The sequence below is a fragment of the Chrysochloris asiatica genome, unplaced genomic scaffold (genome assembly GCF_000296735.1).
Source record: "Chrysochloris asiatica unplaced genomic scaffold, ChrAsi1.0 scaffold00168, whole genome shotgun sequence".
NCBI classification, from domain to species: Eukaryota; Metazoa; Chordata; class Mammalia; order Afrosoricida; family Chrysochloridae; genus Chrysochloris; species Chrysochloris asiatica.
The window spans coordinates 1,151,614-1,178,676 of record NW_006408686.1 but is presented as its reverse complement, the minus strand read 5'-3'; the positions used below and the strand labels follow the sequence as shown (position 1 = coordinate 1,178,676).

General features: G+C 47.8%; 2 protein-coding genes across 2 annotated transcripts in view; both read left to right on the top strand.

Moving 5' to 3' along the window:
• Positions 1-2,020, top strand: part of CLPTM1 (cleft lip and palate associated transmembrane protein 1) — a 39,383-nt gene extending 37,363 nt beyond the window's left edge. The window contains exon 14 of the mRNA XM_006871350.1: positions 1,675-2,020. Coding sequence (XP_006871412.1) covers positions 1,675-1,946 — 272 coding nt within the window. The 3' untranslated portion in view covers positions 1,947-2,020. The remainder of the gene's footprint in view (positions 1-1,674) is intronic.
• Positions 2,021-7,553: 5,533 nt separating this feature from the next.
• Positions 7,554-27,063, top strand: part of RELB (v-rel avian reticuloendotheliosis viral oncogene homolog B) — a 59,479-nt gene continuing 39,969 nt past the window's right edge. Inside the window, exons 1-4 of the mRNA XM_006871349.1 lie at positions 7,554-7,659; positions 8,584-8,631; positions 14,125-14,133; positions 17,249-17,583. Of these exons, the coding sequence (XP_006871411.1) occupies positions 7,554-7,659; positions 8,584-8,631; positions 14,125-14,133; positions 17,249-17,583 (498 nt within the window). The remainder of the gene's footprint in view (positions 7,660-8,583; positions 8,632-14,124; positions 14,134-17,248; positions 17,584-27,063) is intronic.

The window sequence follows — 27,063 nt, the reverse complement described above, 5'->3', positions numbered from 1 at the left end:
CACCTTCCAGGCCCACTGGGACAGCAACTCTGCTCCCTTGGCTTTGGGAGGTCCCATTCTCCTGATCCATCTGAATGATGGTCCTGCCCCTTGAGCTTTGGGCAGAACTCCCATCCCCCTGGCACACCTTAACAATGGCCCTGCACTCCAGAACCAAGTTGATGAAGGCCTGATTCTGAAACCTAAGAGATGCCTGCACCCTTGGAGATCCAGGAGGCTGGGGCCCCACCCTTTGAAACTGAGAAGGCCCAGCTTCCCAAGTTCCTGCAACAGTTCTGCTGACTCTGAGCCACTCCAGGCTTTTCTTGGAGACCACAGATGTAGCTCCTTTGGCCCGTTTCCTGGCTGCAGAATGCCAAGACGCTGATAGTGGTCATTCCTTTCGTTCTTGCTCTGCCCCCGTCAGTCTAAGCTGATAGCTTTGCTGCTGTGGTAGTTGGTTAGATCCATCAGTCACTGGGTCAATCCATTAGTCAAAGATTGTATAGCCACATCCTTCGTAACATGTGTTCTTAGTTTGTTACACAGACTTTTCCAAATCGTTTTAAGTTTTGTTTTTATTTCACGCAGTTCATCTTTAAGTCCGCCTGTCTTGTCTTGCATTTTGCTCTATGTAGAAAGGAGAGACAATAAGGCTTCTTTAAGATCTTGCTTAAAAATCTCCTCAGCCAGATGACCAAGCTCACACTTAAAAGTATTACCTTCTGTCAAACACTTAAAACGCAATTCAGATATAGTCTTGGCCACTGCATAAGAAATGTTGCCTGTCTTCCCTTGTCCATCCCACACTTCTCCTCACCAGAAGCCCCTTCAGTGTTCACGTTTCTGGCACTGGTGCTGGCACCATGTATATTCTCTAAGACTGCAGAGATTTGTTATCACTTCCGTCTGAGCCGTCACCTCAGTTGTCTACCAACGTTCTCTTCAAAGCGATCCAGCCTATTGGTATTAGGCCCCTTAAAGCTCGCCCATCCTCTACCCGTTACCCAATTCCAAACTCACTGCCACATTCTAGGAGTTGTCAGAGCAGCATCCTGCTCTTCCGCTACCAATTCTGTCGCCGTTCTCTTGTGCTGCGGTAACAGGAATCGTGCAGGTGGGTGACTTTAACAGGCAGAAATGTGTACTGACTGTTTATGAGGATAGATGTCCCAACGCACGGTGCAAGCTCTAGGGGAGGCGCTGTCTCCATTGCCTCTGGAGGACGGGCCTGGTCTCTCTGGGCTTCTGCTGCTGGGACACCTTCATGTGTCTCGACATCTGTCTTCCCCCAGCTCCGCGTTGATGTCTTGCTTATTTAATCTCTTTTCTATCTCAGGACTCAGTCTGCGTTAGTCTTAGCGCATTAGCATAACAAAGACAACCTGTTCCCAAATGAGATGATAACCACAGGTATGCCCTTAAAAAAGCCACTCTCATCGGGTTGATTTCCAACTCATAGTCACCCTGTATAGGGCTTCTGAGGCTGTATGCAGAAATCCTCATTTTTCTCCCGAGCAGCGGCTGATGGATTTGAACTGCCCATCTTGCGGTTCAGCGTTTATCCTACAGTGCCACCAGGGTTTCTTAACCATAGGTATAGGGGTTAGGATTGACAGCTTTTCTCTTGGGCAGACACAATTCAGTGCATATTAGTGTCTTCTCTCATGCGGCCTCCCCTTCCCCCACCCCCAGATGTGGTTTTCTTCATATACCTCTATCAACGGTGGATCTACCGCGTCGACCCTACCCGGGTGAATGAGTTTGGCATGAGTGGAGAGGAACCCGCAGCAGCTGTCCCTGTGACCGAGGCCCCGACGGCAGCAGCAGGAGCCCTCACACCTGTACCTGACACTTCAGCCACCGCCACTGGGGAAGAGCCTGCCACGCCCTCCCAGGGGGCCAGTTCCGCAGATCAGCCCCAGGAAGCGCCTCCAAAGCCAGCAGAGGACAAGAAAAAGGATTAGCCGCTCCTGGTCACCCTCGTCTACTCCAGGTCTTGGTGACTGCCACCGCCCTGCCTCCCGGCCCCCGTCGCCTCTCCCATCACCCCTTCCCTGGACAGAGTGGGCTGGGGCCCAGCAAGTGGTGTGAGGCTGCAGCCGGCCAGGGCACGGTGCGTGTGGAGGCGCAGTCTGTCCGTCTAGCCTTCCGTGTTTCTCGCCAACTCTCCCGCCAGCCCAGCACCATTGGGAATCATGGTGAAGCCGACGTGGTGCGGCCAAGGTGGAGGTGGGCCGGGGGGAGGCGCCGGGGGCTCCCTGTGGGGGACGTCCACAGCCATTCATCACCTTGTCCCTCGTTCCCAACGCCCCCTCCTCCCAGACCGCCACCCTTTAACACAGTCTGGGTTTAATAAATTCATATGGGTGTTTAACTTAAACTCAGCCCACCCCTCCTCGTGCGTCCCTCCTTTCTGTGCTGCCTCAGAGAGCAGTGTGCCCCCAGGGGACAGGACGAGGCCCCTCTCCAGCCACCGCCCCCCCCACAGCCTCCAAGCAGAGCTCAGAGTCAGCCTCTTCATAGATGGGGGTGCTGTGGTCCCAGGATGCCTACAGTTGTGTGCTGGCTTCACACAGGAACAGAGCCAGACCAGCCCCGTGGGTGAGGGATGGACATGGAAGGAGTACTGGCAGGATACCCAGAGCATTTGGGTCTTGAGTGGGCCCTAGAAATCAGGGTGCAGTTAGTGCCCCCCAAACCCTCATCACATTCTCATTGTGTGTGTATGACCCTTTCCAGCATCCCCCAGGGCACTGACTGAGACAACTCTCCCACTTTCTGAATGTGTAGGCTTCCGGGTCTCCTGTGTTCTTAGTGGTTGGGTGCTGACATTCTGCAGTGGGGGGAGAGGAAGCCACAGCAGGCTCCCCAGGGTGTCCCTGCCAGGGGACCACACCTCATTGAGGTTTCTCAGCCACCCCCAACCCCACGTGGCAGTTACGGGTCTGACCCTGGGGAGTGTCTGGGCACCCACTGTCCCCTTTTGGGGGTGGGCTGCTCCTGCCCTCCATACAGAGCCCTGAGAAATGATAAGCTGAACCCCAATAGGACATGCACCCTCAGGCCACTTCACCTCTGTGGCCTTGTCCTCCCAGACCTGTCAGTTGTGGCCCTAGTCACTCAGGAGGCTCCCTTCCCGCCCACTGCCCCCTCCATCTTAGTCCTGCGCCTCCTGCCCGTCCCCCATCCAGCAGTCAGGGGGCACCCTGAAGCACACACTTACCTCTATCCATCCCCTGCTCAGAACCAACCGTGGCTCCTCAGTGCCCTGGGGAGAAGAGTCAGGCTTCCGACTGGAGTGAGGCTCTGAGTGAAGGAGAATTTTAGAACCCAGGAACCTCATCTTTACTTTACTTTGTCCTGGTCTCTTGCTTCAGGCCCTAGACCTTGCTGTTCCCTCTACCTGAAACGTACCACCAGGCACACAAACAGCTCAATACCCGCTCAGGGCCCCCTGTGTAGGAATAACTGTCTCCCCACTGGCTGGAGCCCACAGGGGGACAGCTCAGGGCCAGATTCACAGTGTAGGTTTCAACCACCCTGATTTGCAGTCCCCTGTGGCACTGTGGGTTAATGCGCCAGACTGCAAAGCCATCTGAACTGCAAGGTCGGGGGTTCAAGTTCACCAACGGCTCCTTGGAAACCCTCTACACGGTTGCTATGGGTTGGAATCGACTCAACTGCACTTAACAAGAACATATCACTTAATTCTCTGCAGCCGCAGGCCTACTCTAGAACCCTTTAAACCGAAGTTACTGCTGTGGAGTTGGCTCTGACTCATCGTGAGCTGTGAGGACAGGCTAGAGCCGTTCCTCGGGGTTTCTGAGGCTGTTGGCCTTCATGAGCCGCAGGTAGGTTCTAATTGCAGACGTTTCGGTTAGCAGCCGCAGACTTAAGCATTGTGCCATCAGCGCACCTTGCTCATGTGGTAGGTGGGGCTAAGGAACACCTGCCCCACAGGATTCCCGTAACCCTTCTGTCTGTCTCGATCTGATTTTGGATTTTATGTCACAGTTCTCTCCCACTCTATCCAGGGCCCTCTCAGAGTGGTTGGGCCTTGCAGGGTCTGACACAGACTCATGGAGAAGTGAGTTCCCACTCATTGTGCAGAGAGAGTAAGCGGATGCTTGTTTCGTCACTCACCGAAGGCTCCCTGAGCAAGCTGGGAGCTTCTGTAAACACAGTGGAGACAGGATAGCCCCAGCCTACCGGGCCAGTCTCATGAATGTTCCGTCCCTCAAGGAACAGGCTCAGCGAGGCTCCAGGCAGAGCGGGACCCGGTGGGCTACTGATGCAGTGATAATAACAGCCCCTCTTTCTCCTTTGCTTTCACAAGCCAAGCTTCTGTCCATGTACGTGTATGGTTGGCTTCCTCCATCCCATTTCCACAGACTCCTGGTTTCCATCACCTTCCAGCCTCTCACTGCCCGCTCGACTTTTGTCCTCCCACACCAGCTCCCCACACCTCCTGGCTGGCCTTGAACAGGCCAAGCATGTTCCCACCTGAGGGCCTTTGCACTGGCTTTGAACACGCTTCCTCAGATGGCCAACTGGGTCCATCATCTCCAGATCTCCGTACCAAGGTCACCTCACATCCTCCCTGATCTCCAACCCCCATCATCATGTGTGTGTGTGTGTGTGTGTGTGTGTGTGTGTGTGTGTGTGTGCGCCCTGCCTCAGCCCTGCTTTTTCCTTGAGTAACATCGCTCTCACATCCAGTCAGGTATCTGCTTTTCTGTTTTCCACCTGTCTCTCCCACTTGGATTTCAGCTCCGTGGTGGCAGAAGTTTCTGTCATGTGCTCTGCTCTGTCCCCAGCTCTTGGAATGGTTCCTAGTATACACTAGGTGCATAATCACTGCAGATTGAAGGGTCAGGAGAATTCTGTGAGACAGGTATTGCTTACTCCACCTGTTACCAGGTGAGGAAGGTGGCACGGTGTACCACCAAGTCTTTAGCTGCTAACCAAAAGGTCTGCAGTTAGAACCCTCTAGCTGCTACCCAGGAGAAAGATGAGACTATCTGCTCCCATGAAGGCTGATAGCCTTGGAAACCGTAATGAGCAGTTCTACTCTGTTCTCTGGGCTCCGAATGAATCAGAATCGACACCAAGGCAGTAGTTTTGGTTTGGGGTGATTCCATAGTGACACTAGTTACTAGCATTGAGCTGCTAACCACAAGGTCAGTAGTTTGAAGCCAACAGCCCTTCTTTGGGAGAAGCCTGCTTCCTTCAAGAGCCAGCTCAACAAGTCACTGCCATAAAGTCAACAAGCCAATGCCAACTTGTAGTGACCCTGGACTGGGTCTCCAAGGCTGTCAATTTTTATGAGAGCAGAAAGCCTCAGCTTCTGTGGAGTGGCTGGTGGATTTGAAATGCCAGCCTTGTAGTTAGCAGTTCAGTGCTTATCAGACAGCACCACACCAGGGCTCTTGACGTCAAGATTACAACTTTGGAAATCCTATGGGGAAGGTCTACTATATCTTCTTATAGGTTCTTGTAGTCCTAACTGATCTGAGGTCAGCAGGTTTGGATTTTGGAACCAGATGAGAAAACTGACCCAAACAAATAAAATGATTGATCCAAGGTCACACGAAGTAAAATGACAAAGTAAGAAATGGCACATATAAAAGCTATATGCAAACATCAGCTATTAATACTATTTAAATCCTTACTGCCAATCTAGGAGTCCTGGTGCGTAGCTATAAGGTAAGCCCTGGACTGCGAACCACAATGCTGGCAGTTCAAACCCACCAGCCATTTTTAAGAAACCCTACACAGGGTCACTATAAGTCGGCAACATCTCAATGGCACTCAGAAATAACCACCACCATCCTAGCAAGCGGGTGTTAGTCTTAGACACATTTTACAGACAAGGAAACAGACTCGAGGACAGCAGGCCCAAGGCAGCCACCGTATTTTTGGTGGCTTGTACCCTGTTTGTGGTTGAAAATATAAAGACTATTTTGTGACCTGAGTAAATGTCTATGAAACTCACATTTCAATGTCTGGAAGCCAGGTTTGATTGGAACACAGCCACACTCTTCGTTTTTCAGTGCTTCTGCACAGCGGCAGATCTGAGGAGTGGGCAGCTTTGCACAGTTCAGAGTTGGGACCGCCGGGCCTGCCAAGTTTACAGTATAAAAACAATTAACTGCCTGGCTCCTTGCAGGAAATGTTTGTGAGTCCCTGCTCTGGTAGCAATGGTTCTCCATTGGGAGCCTGCACCCTCATCTGTAGGACCAGGGACCACTCGAGAACAGCTGCTATCCATGATTCTCTATCCCAGGCTGACTGGTGAGTGCCATATACCTGGTGCCCAGTGAAAGCTCTGGCACACGGCAGGTGAACAGTAAGTGTGTGCTTCAATGAACCAGAGCCTGCATGGGATGCAGAGATGACTCACCCAGATTTTATGCAAGCTGGCACGGAGGACACCAGGCCCTGGCTCTAGTCTGAGAAGACCAGACTATGGATCGATCGATCCATCCATCCATAGTTGCCCTTAGTCATGAGGCTTCAGAATATGAGTTAACAAATTCCTGCCCCTCTTTGAACCTCAGTTTCTTCCTCAATGCAAGAATACTAGTTCTATATCATGTGCCCCCTGTGCCAGTGTGGGGCATAAAGCCCCCAGGAAAGCCCTTCTTCATTCAAGAAGTACAATTCAGTGCAGGTGTGTATCCTGGCCCACCCTGTTACCACTCCCAGATGGAGTGGTGAGTGATGGAGTCTTTCTTTAATTTGAAAGGACCCTAAAAACTTGACAGGAGTGTGGGGAGGAGGAAAGCAATAAATAAGTCCATTTATTCAGAGTCCAGCTGTGTCTCTGTAAAATAAGCACTGGACTGCTAACCTCAAGGTTAGTGGTTCAAACCCACCAGCCCCTCCTCAGAAACCTGATACAGGGTCGCTATGAGTCCAAATCAATTAGGTACTCAACAGCAACACGCATTGGCTGTGGACTGAGTTCCAGATGGTGTTCTAGGTCGGGTGGATACAGCAAGGAACAGAACAGGAAGCTGACATTCTGGTCAATTACTTCAAGGTTCGTAAGTCACCAATTTACAGTCCTGGTGGGATTCTGTTGGATCATGCACTGGTCAGTTATAAGTCAAAACCGTAGTCCGAGGAGCAATAGGTTCAACTTGGGGAGAGACGAGCCTCAAGTTTCTCGACTTGCCCAATGGGTAGGTCGTGATTGTCCCTACGCAGGCCTCAGTGGTCTCAGCCAGAGCAATGGGCAGCAGCGCCTGCCGTGGCCCCTCCCGAGCTGCCGGCCTCCTCTTCCCGGCCGGCCCCGCCTTCGGGATCACGTGACGCGTGGGGGTTTTCCCGTTCCCCCTAGTGTGACATCACGGCAAGGCGCGGGCCAATGGGCACGCAGGCCGGCGGCGCCGGGGAATTCCGCTGCCCCGCCCCCGCCCGCCGCCCGCCCGGTCCGGCCGGGCGCCCCCCGCAACCCTGGGCACCGCGAGTCCAGCCGGGCCCGCGGCCTCAGTCCCTGCGCCGCTCGTCTGACCCGCGATCGTTCTCCAGACCGCGCCACCCGGCCTCCCGGCCTGACTGCGTGCATGCTCCGGACCGGGCCCGCCTCCGGATCATCGGTCCCCGCCGGCAGGGCCATGCCGAGCCGCCGCACCGCCAGACAGCCCGCCGAGCCGGAGCTGGGGGCGTTGGGTAAGCAAGGCCGGGCGTTGGAGAGGAGTTTGGGAGGGCACTGGAGAAGTGGGGACGCTGAGGGTCTCGGAGTAGAGTCTGGCGATTCTTACAGGAGTCTAAGGGTTCCACGGGGAGAGTGTAAGGGTTCCGGGGACACTGTTAGAGGAAAGCAAGGAGACAGGGATGGTAAAGGGGTCCTGTCCAAGGTACGAGAGAGACGTCCCACTGTAGAGTGAGCAGGGGGCGGGGCCTGAGTCGGAGGGTGAGAAGGGGGCGGGACTGACCTGGAGGTGGAGAGGAGGCGGGGCCTGACGCAGAGGCGGGGCACTAGCCGAGCCTGAGTTGTAGGGGCGGGGCCCAGACGCTGAGGGGTCGGGTAAGTGGGCGGGGCCCAGCGGAGAGAACAACAAAAGAAGGACGCTGATTGGAGCAGGGGTGGTGTATAGGCCAAGAGGGTTAGGAGGGGGCGGGGCCTAATTCTGAGAGGGAAGCTGAGAAGCCGAATGGGGGACGGAGTGTGAGCCCAAGAGGCTGCAGGCCGCAGAGGGGGCGGGTCCCGTGTGGGAGGGGGCAAAGGGGAGGGACCTGGGCTGAAAAAAGAAGGGGCGGTCTTGACCCCAAGAAGGAGGAGAGGGTGAGACAGAATGGGACTCGGAGAGGGAGAGGAGGCGGGTTTGACCCTGAAAAAGTGAAAGGGTAGGAGCTGACCCAGAGAGGAGGAAGAGGTGGGAGGTGTTTCTTCCCTGAGGATGAAAAGGAGTTGTGCAGGGAGAGCAGGTGCTGGGCCTAAGTGAGACGCAGAGTGCAGTCTGATTACTGTGAGAGGAGAGGAAGCAACACGGGAGGGGAGGAGCCTAGTCCAAAGGGGCGGAGCTTGGGAGATTCGCTGGTCCTCTAGGCTGCCCGCCATCACTTGAATGATGTCTTCCACTCTAATTGCAGAACCTGCTAACCTTTCCTCGCTCTCATTGGCCGTGTCCAGGACCACAGGTGAGCAGCCCTCCCATAGCCCCTAAACACATCGCACAGAGAGAGAGGTAGGGCCCTGTGGAGATGGTAGGCACTTCTCTGTTTGGGAGGCTTACAGAGGACCACATCAGTCCTCCTTGACCTGCCCTTTGAGATGGGTCCCCCAGGTGCTCTGACCTCCTGGTAAGAAACTGGACAGATGAACTAAACACTTATTTTTCCTATGATGAGCCCGCTTTACCATTCACATTCACGATGGTTATACAGAGGAAATGGTTGCTACCTTGGGTCTTCAGCTATCAGGAGCTGAAGATAAAAGCTGACCCCACCCCGACTCTCTGTGAGAACGTCTGCAATCACTTCCCTTCTCCGACCATCAGTATTCCTCTTCTGTAAAATGGGTACAATATCAATGTTGCCCATAGGGGCTTTGAGAGATTACAATGAGTTGACCCAGTTGAACTTTCAGAGTGGTGTCTGGCACACAGTAAAGGCTCAAGAACTGGTGACCATTAACAGACCATGTAGCAGTAGTGTAACGATTACTACTGTTGCTAATATATTTTTCATCACATGATCAGTGGTTCTTCAATTTCCCCACTGCATCAGAATCACCAGAGGACTTGTTAAAACATTTCTCAGCCTCACCCCAAGTTTCCAATTCAGTGAGTCTGGGTTGGGGCCTGAGAATTTGCACTTCTAGCTAGTCTCTGGGTGGCACAAATGATTAAGCCCTCAGCTACAAACCCAAAGGTTGGCAGTTCGAACCCACCCAGAGGTGTCTCCGTAGAAAGATCAGGTGATTTGCTTTTCAAAGCTCACAGCCTTGAAGACACTGTGGGGCATAGTTTTTACACTGCTACACCTGGGGCCGCCGTGAGTCAGAATCAACTCAACAGTGACCAGTTCAGGTAGCACTGGGCCCTCAGCCTACACAATCCCAAATCCATCATTATTCAAAGAGATGCCAAATCCTGGCCAAGGTATGGACATCCTGGCACTTAAGAGATTTGCTGAATTCTTTGGGGAGGGATTAGAGGACAGAAATTGAGCCTTATCATTGTCAATACTCAGTGACGTCAGTCTGCTGGGCCTGGGCCTCTCTCTGAAGGGAGAATATTGAGGAGGCTACCAGAGTTTCTGTCTTGGCTATGGAGAACTGTCTACAAATTCTCCAGCAGGTCTGTGAGTTTGGAGGAGAGGTGAGACAGTGGGGAATGGTATCAGGAGACAGGCACTGGGCAGCGACAAAGCTGACAATTTTCTGACCCAATACAGATCTTTGGTTTCAAGTTAGAGTCATTCCTGATGTCATCCTTTCAATGAATATTTATTGAACCATGTTCTCTGCCTGGATCTTGACTGGGCAGTGCAGGCAACATAGCCCCAGCCCTACCCTCACTGGGTTCCCAGATTAGATGGAGAAATACACAGGCAATTAATTAATGAAATGGAGGATTGTAAAACATAATAAAAGTTATGAAGAAATCTTGGTGTTAATGATACAGACTAACAGGGAGAACTAGTGAGAGAGAGTAGGAGGGAATGAAATCTGGGCAGGCTTCCTGGAAGAAGGGAGAACCTCTTTGTAGAAGGATATAGAAGGAATGTTGCATTGTGATCCTGAGACTGGGGAGACAGCACGAATGGAACTCACACGTTCCCAGTCTGTGATGCTCACAGTCCATGACAGGACAAAAACCTCCATGACACCAGGTAATGTCAAAACCTAGTCCATGTTATTATGATATAAACCAAGGCACCTCCCTGTGTGTGAATGAGGTAGGGAGCCTGGGGGTGGTTTTACATGAAGTAGTTAAAGAAGATCTATCCAGAAAGTGACATGATATTTGAGTAGGGAGGCCATGCAAAGAACCAGTAGCCAGGCATTCAGAGGCTGACCAGCCTGTGCAAAGGCCCTGAGGCAGGGCAAACAGCCAGTTCTCTGCTGGCTTCTCCATTTGCACACAGCCCCTGAACCTTGGCAGGTCTATAGGAGATTGAAATTTCTTGGTCAGAGGGTAGTTAGGTGCTGTGAAGTTGGTTCTGACACACACTGTCTGGTCCTGCACCATCCTCACAGCTACTGTTACGTTTCAGTCCATTGTTGCAGCTATCATCTGTCCATCTCATTGAGTGTGCTCCTCCTTTTCACTGACCCTCTACTTTGCCACGCACGATGTCCTTCTCCAGGAATTGGTCTCCCCTGTTGATATGTCCAAAGTAAAAGGGAATATGAGGTAATAATATTAGCAAAGTTTTATGGAGGGTCTAGAATGGCTAGACTTTGGGCTAAGCAATTTACCTGAATGATCCCCAATCCTCACATTAACTCTGGAGTTCAGAGCTATTATCATCCTCATTTTATAGAGAGGGAGGCTCAGCAAGGTTTAGTGACTTGCCCAAGGCCACACAGCCAGTGATTAAACCAGTATCTATGTGGTTCCACATCTCACACTCAGAATCCATGCTTGCCAGACTCCCATTTTACAGACAAAGATACCAAGACCCGGATTTCCCCCCAGTCACACAGCAATAGCTCCCAATACCTTCTCTAGTTGTTGTTATTGTTAAGTGCCGTCGAGCCAGTTCTGACTCATGGCAACTCCATACGAATAGGATGTTCAAGGAGCAGCTGGTAGATTTGAACCACCAACCTTGTGGTTACCAGTCCAGGGCTTATCCTACCATGCCACACTAGTAGGAGTCAGCATTTGTATAGTCCTCACAGTGTAGTAGTTTATGGAGCCCTGGTGGTATAGTGTTTAAGCACTTGGCTGCTAACCAAAAGGTTGGTGGTTCAAATCCACCAGCAGCTCCTCAGGAGAAAGCTCTGGCAGTTGTTGTTAGGTGTCATCAAGTCAATTCTGACACATAGTGACCCCTATGCATAACCCAATGAAACACTGCCTGGTGGGGTGTGATCCTCACAACTGTGACGTTAGAGCCCAGTATAGATGCCATTGTGTCACTCCATCTCAGTAGAGGGTCTTCCTCTTTTTTATTGACCCTCCACCTTGCCGACAGCATGATGTTCTTCTCCAGTGACTGATCCCTTCTGACAACATATCCATAGTACAAGAGATGAAGTCTTAACATGTTCACTTCTAAGGAACAAACCTTCCAAGGAAGATTTGTTTATTCAAATGGCAGTTCAAAGTACTTTCAGTATCCTTTTCCAACACCATAATTCAATGCATCAATTCTTCTAAGGTCTTCCTTATTCAGGGTCCAACTTTTACATGCATATGAAGCAACTGAAAATATGGCTTGCGTCGGGCGCACCTTAGTCCTCAAAGTGATATCTTTGCCCTTGAATACTTTAGAGAGGTCTTGTACAGCAGATCTGCCTAATGCAATATGTCATTTGATTTTTTGACTGCTGCTTCCCTGAGCATTGATGTGGTTCCAAACCAAATTAAGTCTTTCACAACTTCAATCTTTTCTTTCTTCATCCTGATGTTGTTTATGGATCAAGTTGTGAGTATTTTTGTATATTACAGCCTTGGAAACCCTATGGTGATCATGGTTATTTGCTGTGGAGTCAGTGAAGGCTCATAGCGACCCTGTATAGGGTTCTGAGGAGCAACTGATGGGTTTGAACTGCTGACCTTGTGGTTTGCAGTCCAGTGCTGATCCTACAGCGCCACACCAGGAGTCCTGGAAACCTTATAGGGCAATTCTATTCTGTCTGTACTCCTTCCAACAGATCTGTGTTGGAAGAAGTGCAGCCAGAGTGCTCCTTGGAAGCCAGGATGGCTAGACTTCATCTCTCATACTTTGGACATATCAGTAGAGACCACTGGAGAAGGATATCATGGTTGGTAAAGTAGAGGTCAGAGAAAAAGAGGAAGACCCCCCAATGAAATGGATTGGCACCGTGGCAGCAGTGATGGGCTCAGGTGTAGTAACGCTTGTGAGGTTGGCCCAGGACCGGGCAGTGTTTCGTTCTGTTGTGCATAGGGTCGCTATGAGTCGGTACTGACTCGATGGCACTAACAACAACCATCTGTCCTATATGAGGTCACCTGTATCAGAGTTGACTCGATGGCACCTAACAACAACAGGTTCTAAGTGTTTCCCATGTGTTAGCTCATTTAATCCTCACACCATCCCCCTTGGGCTATCATACTGATTGTGCCTGTTTTATAGATGAAGAAACTAGGGCACAGAGATGTTAAGTAATGGACTCCAGGCCACACAGCCAGCAAGTAGCAGAGGCAGGATTTGAACGAAGGCAAGCAAAGCCCTAGCCACTGCTGCCTGTGACTCAGTCTCCCACCTCTTGAGGGACCACACGAAGTCACCAAGTCATACAGCACAGATACCTAAGCAGGATTATCTTAACTGAAATAACTTGAGGTTGGCCCTGCCAGTGAACAGAGAGCATGCCCCTTCCTCCTTCCCAGCCTTAGCCTCTGTATTTACAAGGTGAGGGGTGCCTCCCCCACCCTACTGATTTCACAGGTGAAAAGAGATAAGAAGTGAAAGGGAACCACTTTTCAAGGGACAAAGTTCTGGCTGTAAGGAGCCACTCCCTGAGAGTGACATAGTGAGGGAGGAGGACAGCCAGTATGGGTGACCCTAAACCCCTAGGCGGGGCATCTAGCCCCCTTCCACTCTCCCATGTAGTGTGGGCTTCACCTTGTCCTGTTTCCTATCTGGGATGAAAGGAGGTTGGTTTCTACTTCGCCAAGGCCCCTTCCGGGGCTGAGCTTTCTCAAGGAGGTGATAAGGGGCCTGTCCGTGGTGCAAGCTCTGCTGCCAACTGAAAGATTAGAAGTTCGAGTCTCCCCAGAAGCACCTTGGAAGAAAGGTCTGGTGATCTACTTCTGAAAACAGCCTTTAAACCCTTATGGAGTGCAGTTCTACTTTGGCACAGACAGGATCACTATACGTTGGCTGAGTTTATTTAACTGCAACTGTGGAGTCAGTTTTTCCTGTGGAGTCAGCATTCATGTTACTCCTTCAACTGGGAGTGGGGGGACTTGGGATTGTGGGTGGGCACTAGTAAGAGAGACTGGACCAGGATACAGAGCAGTGGGCAGGCAGCCTAAAGTTGAAGGGTTGGCCCCTACCGGTCTTCAGAAACCAGCTAGTGACCTCCCATGGGTCTAGACTGGAGTTTTTGTTTCGTTTTTAGAAATTTAGAGATTCTTGTTTTCCTGATGAAAAAGCCCGTTGATTTTCTTTGAGTTTTCAACAGTTCAAAATCCTTGTCCTAAAATTGGGGAATGCATTTGACTGAGTTTGAGGGTACCCTGACTCTGGGACCCCAATATTGGGAACTGAAAGGAAGATAGCTCAATAGAGGGAAATGGAGACTGGGATTGGGCACCCCAAGGATTCAGATCCCAGTGTTTCCCAGGATGGGGGAGGAGTCAGGGAGGGAGGTTACAGGAGAGGATGGGGTGGTGGTGGGGGTCTGTCTTAAAAGATGAAAAGTCGAAACCGCTTTCTGAACCTCATCTTTCTCTCTCTCTCTCTGTCTCTCTGTCTCTCTTCCTTCCACAGATGAATTGGGTGAGTATCAAGAGGCAGGTTTGGGGGGAGGGAGGGGTCACCATTGTGACTTTCAGGACTGCTGGGGGAAGTTAAGAAGACGCTTAGCTGCCTTGGGCATTACGATTTCTACGGTTATTGTTGTTCTGAGCATCCACCAGGTGCCGGGCACTGTTCTAGGCCTGGGTGGTTGGACCTGGAGTTAGATAAAGGTTTCATGAAGCTGCCACTCTTGTTGTTGTTGTTGTTGTTATGTGCTGTCGAGTCGGTTCCGACCCATAGCAACCCTGAACAGGATTTCTGAGGCTATAAATCTTTACAGGAGCAGAAAGCCTCATCTTTCTCCTGCGGAGCAGCTGGTAGTTTCAAACTGCTGACCTTGTGGTTCGCAGCCTGATTCGTAACCACTACGCTACCAGAGCTCCTTATTGTTCATCTTATAGACCTATTATTTCACTGAAAATTGAACCAAGAGGGTGACTCTAGTCAAGGCCAAATCAAAACCCATTTTCATGTCATCAATTCCAACTCGTGTCGACCCCTGTGTAGGGTTTCCGTGGTTGTCCATCTTTACAGGAGCAGAAAGTCTCATCTTTCTCCCTCAGAGTGGCTGGTGGGTTTGAACTGTCGACCTTGTAGTTAGCAGTCTAGTCAGTACCACACCAGGGTTCCTCTAGTTCAGGCAGCAGTAGGAAAAACAAGCAAATGCACTAGATGATGTTGGATTGGGCTAAGGGCTGGAGAGGAAATAAACAGAAAGGGGAGAGAGTCTCAGGGAAGATGCCTCAGACTGTGAATCAGGGCGGGCCTTTCAGAGGAGGTGACATTAGAGCTAAGCCCTGATGGCTAAGAAGGAACCAGCAAAGGTTGAATGGGGTTCAGTGGAGACCAACAGCACCAGTCTAGGAAGAATCTGGGACCAGGCTGAGGGGGGTGTATGCTTGGGTCTTTTTGTTGTTGTTGTTGTTGTTGTTGTTGTTGTGAGCTCAATGGAGAATTTGAGGGAGGTCTTACGTGGAGAACATGGGAGCCATGGGAGGATTCTGAGCAGAGGAGTGTCAGCCTCTGACGTCAGTTCTAACACGATCCCCCTGGCTCTTGTTAGCAGTGCACAGTGAGGAGGTAGCTAAGTCTATCCATGCCAGACAGTGGACCTGGGTGGAGACAGTAGAGGTGGGGAAAGGTGATTGGAATGTAAATGTATTTTTGAAGTAGGGTTGGAAGGACGGCATGGATTGGACTTTAGAGATGGTAGAAAGTGACCCCACTCTCTGCGATGAACGTAGGGAGGGAAGAACAAGTATTCTTATTAAAAGGGGGCACACAACATGACTGATGTAATTTTCTATCAAAGAATCCACCACAGGAAACCCATTGCCACTGTGCTGATTCTGACTCCCAGTGACCCCCACAGTGTTTCTGAGGCTGTGTACATCTTTACAGGAGCAGAAAGCCTCATCTTTTTCCTTTGGAGTAAGCTGGTGGCTTTGAACTTCCCACCTTTTGGTCAGCAGTCCAATACTAATCCTAGAACAGAATGTTGTTGTTGTTGTGATGTGCCATCGATTCGGTTCCGACCCATTGTTGTTGTTGTTGTTATGTGCCGTGGAGTTGGTTCTGACTCATAGCGACCCTGTATAGGGTTTCCAAGGAGCAGCTGGTAAGCTTGAACTGCCGACCTTGCAGTTCAAACTGCTTTGCAGTCTGGCGCATTAACCAACAGTGCTACACCAGGACTCCTAGAGCAGAATTTGTTGTTGTTGTTATGTGCCGTGGAGTTGGTTCCAACTCATAGCGACTCTGTACAGGGTTTCCGAGGCTGTAAATCTTTACGGGAGCAGAACACCTCATCTTTCTCCCGTTGAGCAGCTGGTAGTTTCGAACTGTTGACCCTGAGGTTCACAGTCCGATTCGTAACCACTACGCTACCAGAGCTCCTTAGAGCAGAATAGTACACATGAAATATGTTGAGTTTGAAAACGTGTTTTCTGCAGTGAAAAAAGGGGATTGTTATTTGATCTTTACATTCATCCAGGTGACAGGTGATTACGTTGAGTTTTTACAGAAGGGAATGGAAGCTGGGGTTCGGGAGATTTGAAGATATTAGCAAGAAGGAGTACAGGGTCTTTGTTGAGTTCAGGGTCATAATCACTGTGCCTGGCATGCAGTTGGCCCTCAAGAAATATGTCTTGAAGAAATAAATGGAAGCCACGACATGGATGAGCCTGGAAAACATCATGCTGAGCAAAAAAATCAGTCAGTTGCAAAAGGACAAATGCTCTGTTATCTCACTGATGTGGAACAAAGAAAGATACAGAAACCAAAGATTATTATTAATGGTTACCTGGGGTGAGAAAAGGGGAAGTTTTTGTTTGAGGGACATTGAGTATATGTTAATGTTGTTATTATTAAGTGAGTTAGTTCTGACTCATAGTCAACCCTGTATAGGGTTTCCAAGGAGAAGCTGGTGAGTTTGAACCACCAGCCTTTTAGTTCAAACTGACCTTGGGGTCCAGCACTTTATCCTGCAGTACCACATCAGGACTGCAATATGTTAATGATGGTAGAATAGTTTCAAAAAAGCATAGATCGTGGCACAAAATGTGAAATATAAGCCATGTCTTGAAATTACAAATATGGATGTTGTGTTGGTATGTGTCTTGATGTGTGTATTTTCACCACAGGAGTCCCTGGGTGGTACAAATGGTTAAGCATTTGACTACTAATGGAAAGGTTGGCAGTTCAAATCCACCCAGAGGTGCCTCGAAAGACAGGTCTGGATATTTACTTCTGAAAGGTCCAAAGCCAAAGCAAACCCATGGCCAGGCAGTCAAATCGAACTCATAGACACCCTATCTATATAGGATTTCCAAGACTGTAAATTGTCATGGAAGACAACTTCATCTTTCTCCCGCAGAGCGACCCGTGGTTTTGAACTGTAGACCTTGCTGTTAGCAGCGTCACCAGGGTCCTTTAAAAGCAGCTTGAAAGCACCTCTGGGAGTCTGAACCAACAACAACATTTTTTAATGGGATGGGGGCGGGGGATGGAAGCGTGTCTTGGAGGGTAATCAGACCTCCTCCGAAAACCCAAGTCGCCACCGATTTTTGTTTTTTGGTTTTCTGCTCTCCCACAGAGATTATTGACGAGTACATCAAGGAGAACGGCTTCGCCCTGGATGGGGTGCCTGCTGGCCTGGGTGAGGGGCCGAGCCTGGTGTCACGTGGGGCGGCCTCCCTGAGCACCGTGACCCTGGGCCCCCCACCCCCGGCCACGCCGCCACCCTGGGGCTGCCACCTGGGCCGCCTCCTGCCCACTGCCCCAGGCCCGGGCCCTCGGCCACATCTGATCATCACTGAGCAGCCCAAGCAGCGGGGCATGCGCTTCCGCTACGAGTGCGAGGGCCGCTCGGCCGGCAGCATCCTGGGAGAGAGCAGTACGGAGGCCAGCAAGACGCTGCCTGCGGTCGAGGTGGGGTACGGGACCTGGAGGGGGGGGCAGGAGGAGGGCGCAGGCTTACCCGCACCGAGATGTACCTGCATGTATTAAGTCATATGTTCCTCCGGTAGCTCAGACTGCACTAGTCTACTGTTGTGGCGCTGTAGGATAAGCCCTGGATTGCTAACCATGATGTCGGTGGTTCAAACCCACCAGCTGTTCCTCAGAAACCTTATGCAGAATTGCTAAGAGTCAGAATCGACTCGGTGGCACTTAGCAGCAGCAACAACTAATGTAAAGATTAGAAGTTGAAACCCATTCCCACAGCACTGCAGAAGCAAGCCCTGACAATCTGCTTGTGTAAAGCTCACAGCCAAGAAAACCTAGGCAGCATATGTGAGGTCAATTCCACAGCAATGTGATGCTTTGAAAATGTATTCATATACACATGTTGTTGTTAGTTATCACTCTGTCGGTTCCCACTTAGGTGCCTGGCGACCCCATGTGTGCAGAATAAAACTGTTCCGTGCAGTTTTCTTAGAAGCAGATTCCCAGGCCTGTCTTCCGCCAAGGTGCCTCTCTCTGGGTGGGTTCAAATCACCAACCTTTTGGCTAGTAGTCATGTGCTTAATCATTTAGTCATATATGCCTAGCTGTTATTATTACTGTTACTGCGGTTGGTCTCAGTAATGCAAATGAGCAGTGTTGATCTAAATTATTAGTTCTCATAATAGCGTGTAGTCTCCTGTTTTACATTGAGGCCTTCAGCACTCCTGTGCCCAGGTTTGAATCCCAGCTCTGCCATGTACTAGCTGTGCAACCATGGGCAGATTACTCATTCAGTCTGTGCCTGTTTCCTCACCTGCAAAATGAAGAACTGTTATCTCTTTCACATACATCTCACATTATTTCTGTCAGTGCAACTGGGGGGACTAAAAGCAGTTTGATGTTGTTGTTGTTATGTGCCGTGGAGTCGGTTCTGACTCCTAGCGATCCTGTACAGGGTTTCCGAGGCTGTAAATCTTTACGGGAGCAGAAAGCCTCATCTTTCTCCCGCGGAACAGCTGGTAGTTTCGAACTGCTGACCTTGCGGCTTGCAGCCTGATTCGTAACCACTACTATACTAGAGCTCCTTAAAAGCAGTTTGATAGATATTGCCAAATTGCCCTCCTGGGCAGGGACTGGGGGAGTGCAAGGGGTAGGGGCAGTCAAAGTGCTTAAGGGTCTTCTGTTCGTCATCCCTCCCCAGTATATAGCCTTCATGAGTTTTGTCCAAATAGCTTTTTTTAATTGAAAAAATTATTTTATTCCTGTTCTTGAGAATGTACACACAGAACATACACGTATTCATCAGTTTCTAGACATACGTTCAGTAACATTGATGACATTCATTGAGTCCTACAGCCGTTCTCACCCTCCTATCTGGTGCCTTGCTGCAGGTTAATGTGTTGGACTGCAAGGTCAGTTTGAACCGCAAGGTCGGCAGTTCAGGCTCACCCACCGCTCCTTAGAAAGCCTCTACAGGATCTCTGTGGGTTACAACCAACTCAAAGGAACTAAACGACAACAATTCTGAGTTGCTCCTCTCCCATTCCCATAAACTCAGTGCTCCCTGAGGTTCTTGTCTGATCTTTCCAGCTGCTGTTGTCGATTTGTTCTCATAGAGAGAGAGCTTAGGAACCCTGGTAGTGCAGTGGGTAAGTGTTAAGTGCTCAGCTGTTAACCAGAAGATCATCGGTTTGAACCTCCCAGCCACTCTGCAGAAGATAGATGAGGCTGTCTGCTACCGCAAGGTTTACAGCCTTGGAAATCCTATGGGGCTGTTCAACTTTGCCCTTTAGTGTTGTGCTATGTTGTGGTCTACTCTTTGACCATGGGCTTGTATTTTGGGGAGGTTGTTGTTGTTGTTAAGAGCATAGTGTTCAAAGCAGACATTCTTTGCTAGTTAAGCTAAACTATTGTTTAAAAAGACTTTGAGGATATTTTTGGTTTAAAGCTCTTAAATTGTTGGTTTTTTCTTTCATAATTGGTATTTTGGACTTCTGGTGTGGTGTCCAAATAATTGGTATTTTGATAGTTGTTTTAAGGGTCAGTACAGAGACATTGTGAAAAATGTGTACACAATTCTTAATGTACATACCAAAAATCTAAAGGCCATGTAGTTATAATTCTTTTCTAAACTCCAGTGGTTTTCCAGCTTTATATTTGGAGGCAAACTCTCCTTAAGATGATACCAAGTACCAGTATCTGCAACTGTTGATAGTCATTGTGGTTGTTCTTACTTATAGCGACCCTATATAGGGTTTCCAAGGAGTGGCTTGTGGATTTGAACTGCCAACCTTGCAGTTCAAACTGACTTTGTGATTCGGTGCATTATCCTGCAGCACCAATTTAATATCATATACACTATCATACACACTCAAATTTTCAACCTTTTACAACATATAACAATGTTCTGAGGAAGACTGGACTGTTACAACCAAAGATATCACAGAACACACACAGTTCTGATACGCAGAGCCAAGATGAGGGATACAATTTTACTAAAAGACAACGAGGAAATAGAATTTAAAATGTTCAAGTCATACAAATGTATGACTGTGGTTCCCAATTGTCATTATGTATGCTTGGTGCTGGGGGTTAATGCGCTGGACTGTAAAGTCAGTTTAGACCACAAGGTATGCAGTTCAAGTTCACCAGCTGTTCCTCAGAAACCCTGTACAGGGTAGCTATGGGTCAGAAGTGACTCAACAGCACTTAACAACAACAACAAAAATGCTTTGTATTATGAGATCTACAAACTACCCCCCCCCACACACACACAATGGAATGTTGACACCCAAGAACCAACATCCCAATATTTTCTGGTTGTACCCCCCCAAAAAAAAATAACCAAATCATTTCCACCTCTTTAAAAAAAGGCATTTACACTTTAAAAATGGAAATGAAGTTCTCACAAATACCCTAGAGCTACTAAGCAACTTGCATTTACAAAATAGTTGATAAAAATATTCCTCTGGATTGTACAAGAAGAGAGCTATAGGACCCACCGACACCACATGGTAGATCCACATTCATCAGACTTGGCTTCCTCTCCCGCTTCATCCGAGGCTGGACGCTCCACATTTTTAGTTTCTTCATTTCGGCACGTAAATCTCTTTTGTTTCTTGGTTAGCCACTTCAGCCTCTTTTCCCTTTGCTCTCTCTTTCCCTTTTATTTGTACTTTTTGTCTGTAGTTTTATCCTTTTTTGCCTTCATTTCCACTTTTACAAGAGCAGGTTTAACTGACAGCCTTGCTCCCATCTCTCAGGCCCCTCCTTCACCACCCCTCCAGCCAAGCTGACCTTCTTTTTGGGCATCTTGGCAACAGAGAAGGCGCATGCGGGCAGCAGGGCACTGAGAACCTTCAGGAAGCTAAGTTGCCTGCCGCTCAAGCTCCTTAAATAGTTCTTGAACTTGAAGTGTGTACTAGTCATCAGCCGTGCTACTGGCTGAAGCTTTGGCTTGGTCTCCAGCTTCTAGCCTCATCCAGATTCCCTTCTGCGGGACTGCTAGTTGTTAAGTGCTGTCGGGTCACTTCCTGATCGTAGTGACCCTGTATAGGGTGTCCGAGAAGTGGCTGATGAGTTTGAACCACCAGCGTTGTGATTATAGCACCACACCAGGATTCCACAGGACTGCAAGAAGGGGGGCCTGTTGAGTTATACATCTGCTCCTCCTCTGTTTAAGACTCCTCTTTGGCTTCCTAGTACCCTTAGAAGGAAATCTGTTTCTCCGGGGACCTCTAAGACCTCTCATTGTCTGGGTCCTACCACCCATTCCTGGGAGCACGGTGTCTCCATACAATAAAGTCTGTGGTTTGAGCCCACCAGCTGCTCCGACAGAGAAAGATGAGGCTTTCTGCTTTTGTGAAGATGTAAACTCTCAGAAACCCTATACAGAGTTGCTTAGAAGTTAAAACTCACTTGACAGTACTTAACACCAACGATTTTGTGTTTTCAGTGAAGAGTTTACACAGCAAGTTAGGTTCCCATTTAACAATCAGAACACATGGTGTGGTGCTGTAGGAACAGTAATGGACTGTGAACCACAAGGTTGGTGGTTCAAACCCATCAGCCATTCCTTGTAAACCCTATACAGGGTCACTGTTAGTCAGAACTGACTCGAGGGCACTTACCAACAACACAAATTGTTCAGCATCATTGGTTACATTTTATCACAATGTGTCAACCTTCTCATTTAGAGTCTTCAGAAGGTTTCACTTCCAGTAATCCAGTAAACTCAAACTCGTTTTCCTGCCCTGTTCACCCTTTCGTTTTGCTTTACAGTAAATTGTTGACCATTCTCAGGCTCATAGAGATGATTTTTGAAAGGCGTGAAGTACTTACTAGTAATAATTTGATGAAGCATGTGTTATTTAGCTAAAGTGTGCACTCAAGGGGTAGTTGATGTTCAAGGGTTATGGAGCATCTCCGAACTCAACCCATTTAGTAAGTGTGGACCGCTTTCAGAATTTCAGTTCTGTATCACGTTTTCCTCCCCTTCTATCCATCTATTGGTGGTGGTTATTTGATATGGTTGCAGCTAATATAGGGCAAGGAACTCTGGTAGCGTAGTGGTTACGAATTGGTCTGTGAACCGCGAGGTCAGCAGTTCAAAACTACCAGCTGCTCCGCGGGAGAAAGATGAAGCTTTCTGCTCCCATAAAGATTTACAGCCTCAGAAACCCTGTACAGGGTCGGTATGAGTTGGAACCGACTCCACGGCTCATAAGCACCACCACCAACAATAAATATAGTGCCATGAAGTCTTGGTGTGACACTGTGTTAATGTGCTGGACTGCAAAGTTGGTGTGAACCACAAGGTTGGTGGTTCAAACTCATCAGTTGCTCGTGGGAAACCCTATAAGGGGTCACTATGGGTTGAAATGGACTCAGTGGCACTCAACAACAACAATATAGTGCAGGGGGTCCTGCTGTGATGTTGTGGGATAAAGCATTGGACCACAAGGTTGGTTTGGACCACAAGGCCGATGGTTCAAACTTTACAAGCCACTTCTTGGAAACCCTATATAGGTTCACTATGAGTCAGAACTGACAAGACTTAACAACACTAGGCTAGAGTTTTATGTAGTGTTAGGGTTTTGGACTAGCATTGGTAGCGGTAGGGGTAAGGGTTAAGCTAGTGCTATAAGTAAGACTTGGTTTCGTTTTAGATTCAGAATAAGATTTTTTTTTTGAAATCTTGATTTCCTTTTCATTTAAAAGTTCTGCAACTGCACTAGTCCCTCTTTTTACTTTTGTTTTGTTGTTGTTGCAAACTCATAGCTCTGGCTCCGTATTTTCAGTCTTGTAGATTTGTTTTAGGAGCACTGTTGGTGCTGTAGGAAAAGAATTGGACTGCTAAACACACGGTTGGCAAGTCAAGCCCACCAGCTGCTCCACAGGGCAAATATGAGGTTTTCTGCTCCTGTGAAAATTCACAGCCTCAGAAACCTCATACAGGGTTGCTATGAGTCAGAACCAACTTGTTAGCATCTAACAACAACAGATTTGTTTTACTTTGGATACTTCTATATCTGGGTTGGAGTCCTGGTGTGGTACTGTGATAAGCACTGGACTGCTAGCCTCAAGGTTGGTGGTTCATACCCACCAGCAGCACCTCAGAAAGCCTATACAGGTTGTTGTGAGTAGGAAGCAACTTGATGGCAATTAACAACAACAACAGTGTATCTTGAGTTTTGGGTGGTATTGACATGTTTGTTAATTTCAGGTTGTTATTTGCTGTTGTTTCTCTGTCCAGAGAACTCCCTTTAGTATTTTTTGTAAGGTTGGTCTGGTTTTTTACAAATTCTTTTTTAATTTCTGTTTATCTGGAAAGTCCTAATTTTATTGTCATATTTGATAGGCAATTTTTCTGGATTTATGATTGTCAGCAACTTTTTCCCTTTAAATTTTACATATGTGATCCCATCATCTTCTTGGCTGCATGGTTTCTGCTGAGATACCTTTGTAGACACCTCATTCTCCTTTATAGGTAACTTAATTTTTCCTGAACTGCTCTCAAGATTCTTCCCTGTGTTTGTTTGGTTTTGAAGACTTTGATTATACTATGTCTTAGTGATTTTCTTTTGGGGTCTATCCTGTTGAAGCCTGCTCAACTTCTTGAATACATATCTTCTTATCTGTCATTATATTACTGAAGTTTTTCTCCAACAAATTTTCAGCAATTTGTCTGTAAATTTTTGTGTCTCTTTCTGTTCTAGAATTCCAGCCACACATTGTTATTCCTCTTGATGGTGTCCCACATAAATCTTAGCCTTGCTTCAGAGTTTTTGTTTTTTTCTGATTGTTCCTCTAGTAGGTGAATATTGAGAGATTTGTTTTCAGGTTCACCAATTCTGCCTTCCATTGATTCAATTTTGTGAATTCAGGAGTAATATATTCCCCTTCAATGTATTATTTATTTCTGAAATCTTAGTATTAATCTTCTGGATTTCTGTTTAGTTTTTTGTTGTTGTTGTTCGGTTTTTAAATTTTCTTGTATTTTATCTGTTTGTTCTTGTAATGTTCTGAATTCTTCTAAACGTTTTTCTGTTTTCTCCTTGATTTCATCTGCAGCTTTCTTGATCATTGTTTTGATCCCTTGAAGGTCCCTAAATACCATTCTTTTGAATTCCTCATCAGATAGCTCTGATACAATTTCTGGTATCATATTTTCTGACTCTGTATTTTGGTCATGTGTTAGAGCCACTCTCTTGTTTCTTCAAGTAAGTTGAAATGGTCTCTGAGACATTGTGGTATCATTGTGTTTATATTTAATTTATGATTGTATGTTGATGTGTTCTCAGACACTCACCCCCTGGCTCCTGGTAGATGTGATAGGGACTGGAAGTATGTGTACTGCTTGTTCTCTGTTTGCTGTTTAAGTTCCTGGTGGTACAGGAATGGGTCGCAGCCCTGGTCTAGTGGGTGAAGCCATAGGAAGCACAGAGGTGGCTGGGTTGTTTGGGTACAATTGCTATCTCCTAAAAACAGACAATAGCGATTAAAAAATCGAAATGAGGCAAAATTCACGCATCTCTAGATCTGGAGATGGTATGACCTGTTTCACTTAGCCTCCATGTCCTTGTTGCAAAGGATCTGTCAGCATGTCTGCCAACCCTGCCATCTTGACCCAGAAGTCTTAAGTCTTAATATTCTTTCCATTTTTTTTTTTTTAACTTTGTATTGTGAATTGAGTGAAGATTAACAGGCAAGATCCATCAGCTTTAACATTCAACAAATTATATACTTTGTTTCATCTCAGTGATTACAATCCCCTCCCTGCAACAACAGTTATCTAACTTCCTCCCTGTGGTTTCCCTTTTACATCTTATATTTCACAAATGAACAAACCAAAAATATTTGATGTGCACATACAAAACAAGAAATATGTATTCATTTAAATGTCCAAAGGGCACGTTCTGCAAGCCAGCCTCCTGCCCGCAGACACACAGCCTTAATCGGTCCCTGGTTCTATTGCCCACAGCTGCTTTGTCTCTCTATGCCATCGCCTCTGGCACCGTCTCTGCTGTCACCAGGTTTCTAAGTAGGATCTTATGCTCCACTCATGCTCTTCCTTCTTGATGGTCTTGGGATTGTCCATTCCTGAAATGAAAGAATTATTGCTACCCCCTTTTAGTTACACGTCTTCTACAGTTACAGTTGTGACTATCACAATTAGTCCTGCTAACAATTACTCATAAAATTCTATCACCATCATCTCCTTCCCCTTTCACCAGATCCATCTGGAAAAGAGGAAAACTATTCAGTGGGTAATTCTACCGTACCCACCTTGTTCTGAAACTAAGTACACTCATGAAAGTTTGAAAGCCAGCCACTTTGTGCCTTTATTTGTTGTTGTTGTTATGTGCCGTCGAGTCGGTTCTGGCCCATAGCAACCCTGTACAGGGTTTACGAGGCTGTAAATCTTTACGGGAGTGGAAAGCCTCATCTTTCTCCCGCGGAGCAGCTGGTAGTTTCGAACTGCTGACCATTGTTGACAGCCAATGTCTATATTACCCCATCCCTATCAACCCAGTGCACTGAGGAAAACTTGTTCCTTGATATGAAGAATCCGTCCATTTGGTTGGAATTTTGAGCAGCTGCATCCATAAGCAAAGGTCCAGTTCATGTAATTATTGTAATTTACACTTACAGTATCAAACATCTAGATCTTCATCTGGTCAGCTAGCCATCCAAGCTAGGTCAAATGGGTACTAGCTGCAAGGTTATAGTTCACACATGACTCCCTATGCTACAGACCAGCTGGCCTCTTCACTCTCAGCTCTAGCCCCTAATAGCTAGGTCAGTGCCCATGGACTCACCCTAAACTTCAGACCACCCATGTCTTCCCCTTCTCTCTCTCATCTTGATGTCAGCGGGTGTCAATGAAACCTGGTCAGGCTCAGCCCGTGTCTTTCTTCATTGCTGCATTTCCCCCATTTGCACTCACAAGTAGACCCAGGTGGTCACCAGTGAGTATACTTGGTTGCTTGAGGGTTTCCTTTGAGTTTCAGTCCTAGAAGGGGGTTTTCCCTGATGGGCTGACTTGTCTCGATTTGATGCCTGCAAAACAAACGGCTTGCTTGATATTCTTACAGCCAAACAGTCTTACTATTTTTTCTGCAGGTCTTTCTTCTAATAAGAATCTAATGTTCTCCCAGCAGTTCTGGGTTGGTCTGTATGTCTTTTCAAGTGGAAATGTCCCAACTCAGAAGGTTCTGGGTGGGGCTCAGGATTCCACCTAAGGCCCCATTCTCTACAAAGGCTTAACAGGAAGCCTGTTTTCCTGGGCAAATTCTTATTTCCATTTTAGCAAATCCAATCAGGCTGAAAAGGGGTTTACAGGCTTTATGTGATCATAATTCCCAGTATTATTTTTTTTATCACACTTAAATGTCTATTTTACAATAGTAGGCAGGGGAAACCAATCTCCACAAGATACTCAAACTCCTAAACATTTTCTTCCTCTCCTTAGCCCACTGTTGTCCCAGGGTTGTGTATACATCACTATTTACCTCTATCCCATTTTGCCCATGCATGCCTCCCTAAGTCTTCTGTTTTCATTGTTCATCTGCCACCCTCCCTCTTCTTGTGGTTTGCCCCTCCTTGCATATTGCCCTCCCTGCCACCTGAGCTAACTTGTGTCTACCCGCTAACCTGTGCATTACTCTCTACTCCCTCCCACCCCTGGTAACCATCAAAGACTGTTTCTTTTAGCATGGAACTCTTTTCTTAAGCTTTTACAATATAGTCATTATTTTTTTGTCAGTTTGTTATTTAGCTATAACCTGGCCACAGGACTTCATTTTGGTTTAAGGTGCTCCATAGGGTTAGAATCAGATGACCAGGCCTTTCTTCCGAGGTACCTGAGTGAATTAGAACCATTAACCTTGCAGTTAGTACTGGAGCACTTAAACATATGTGCTACCCAGGGACTCCTTATATGGAGAGATTTAAAAGTAAGTT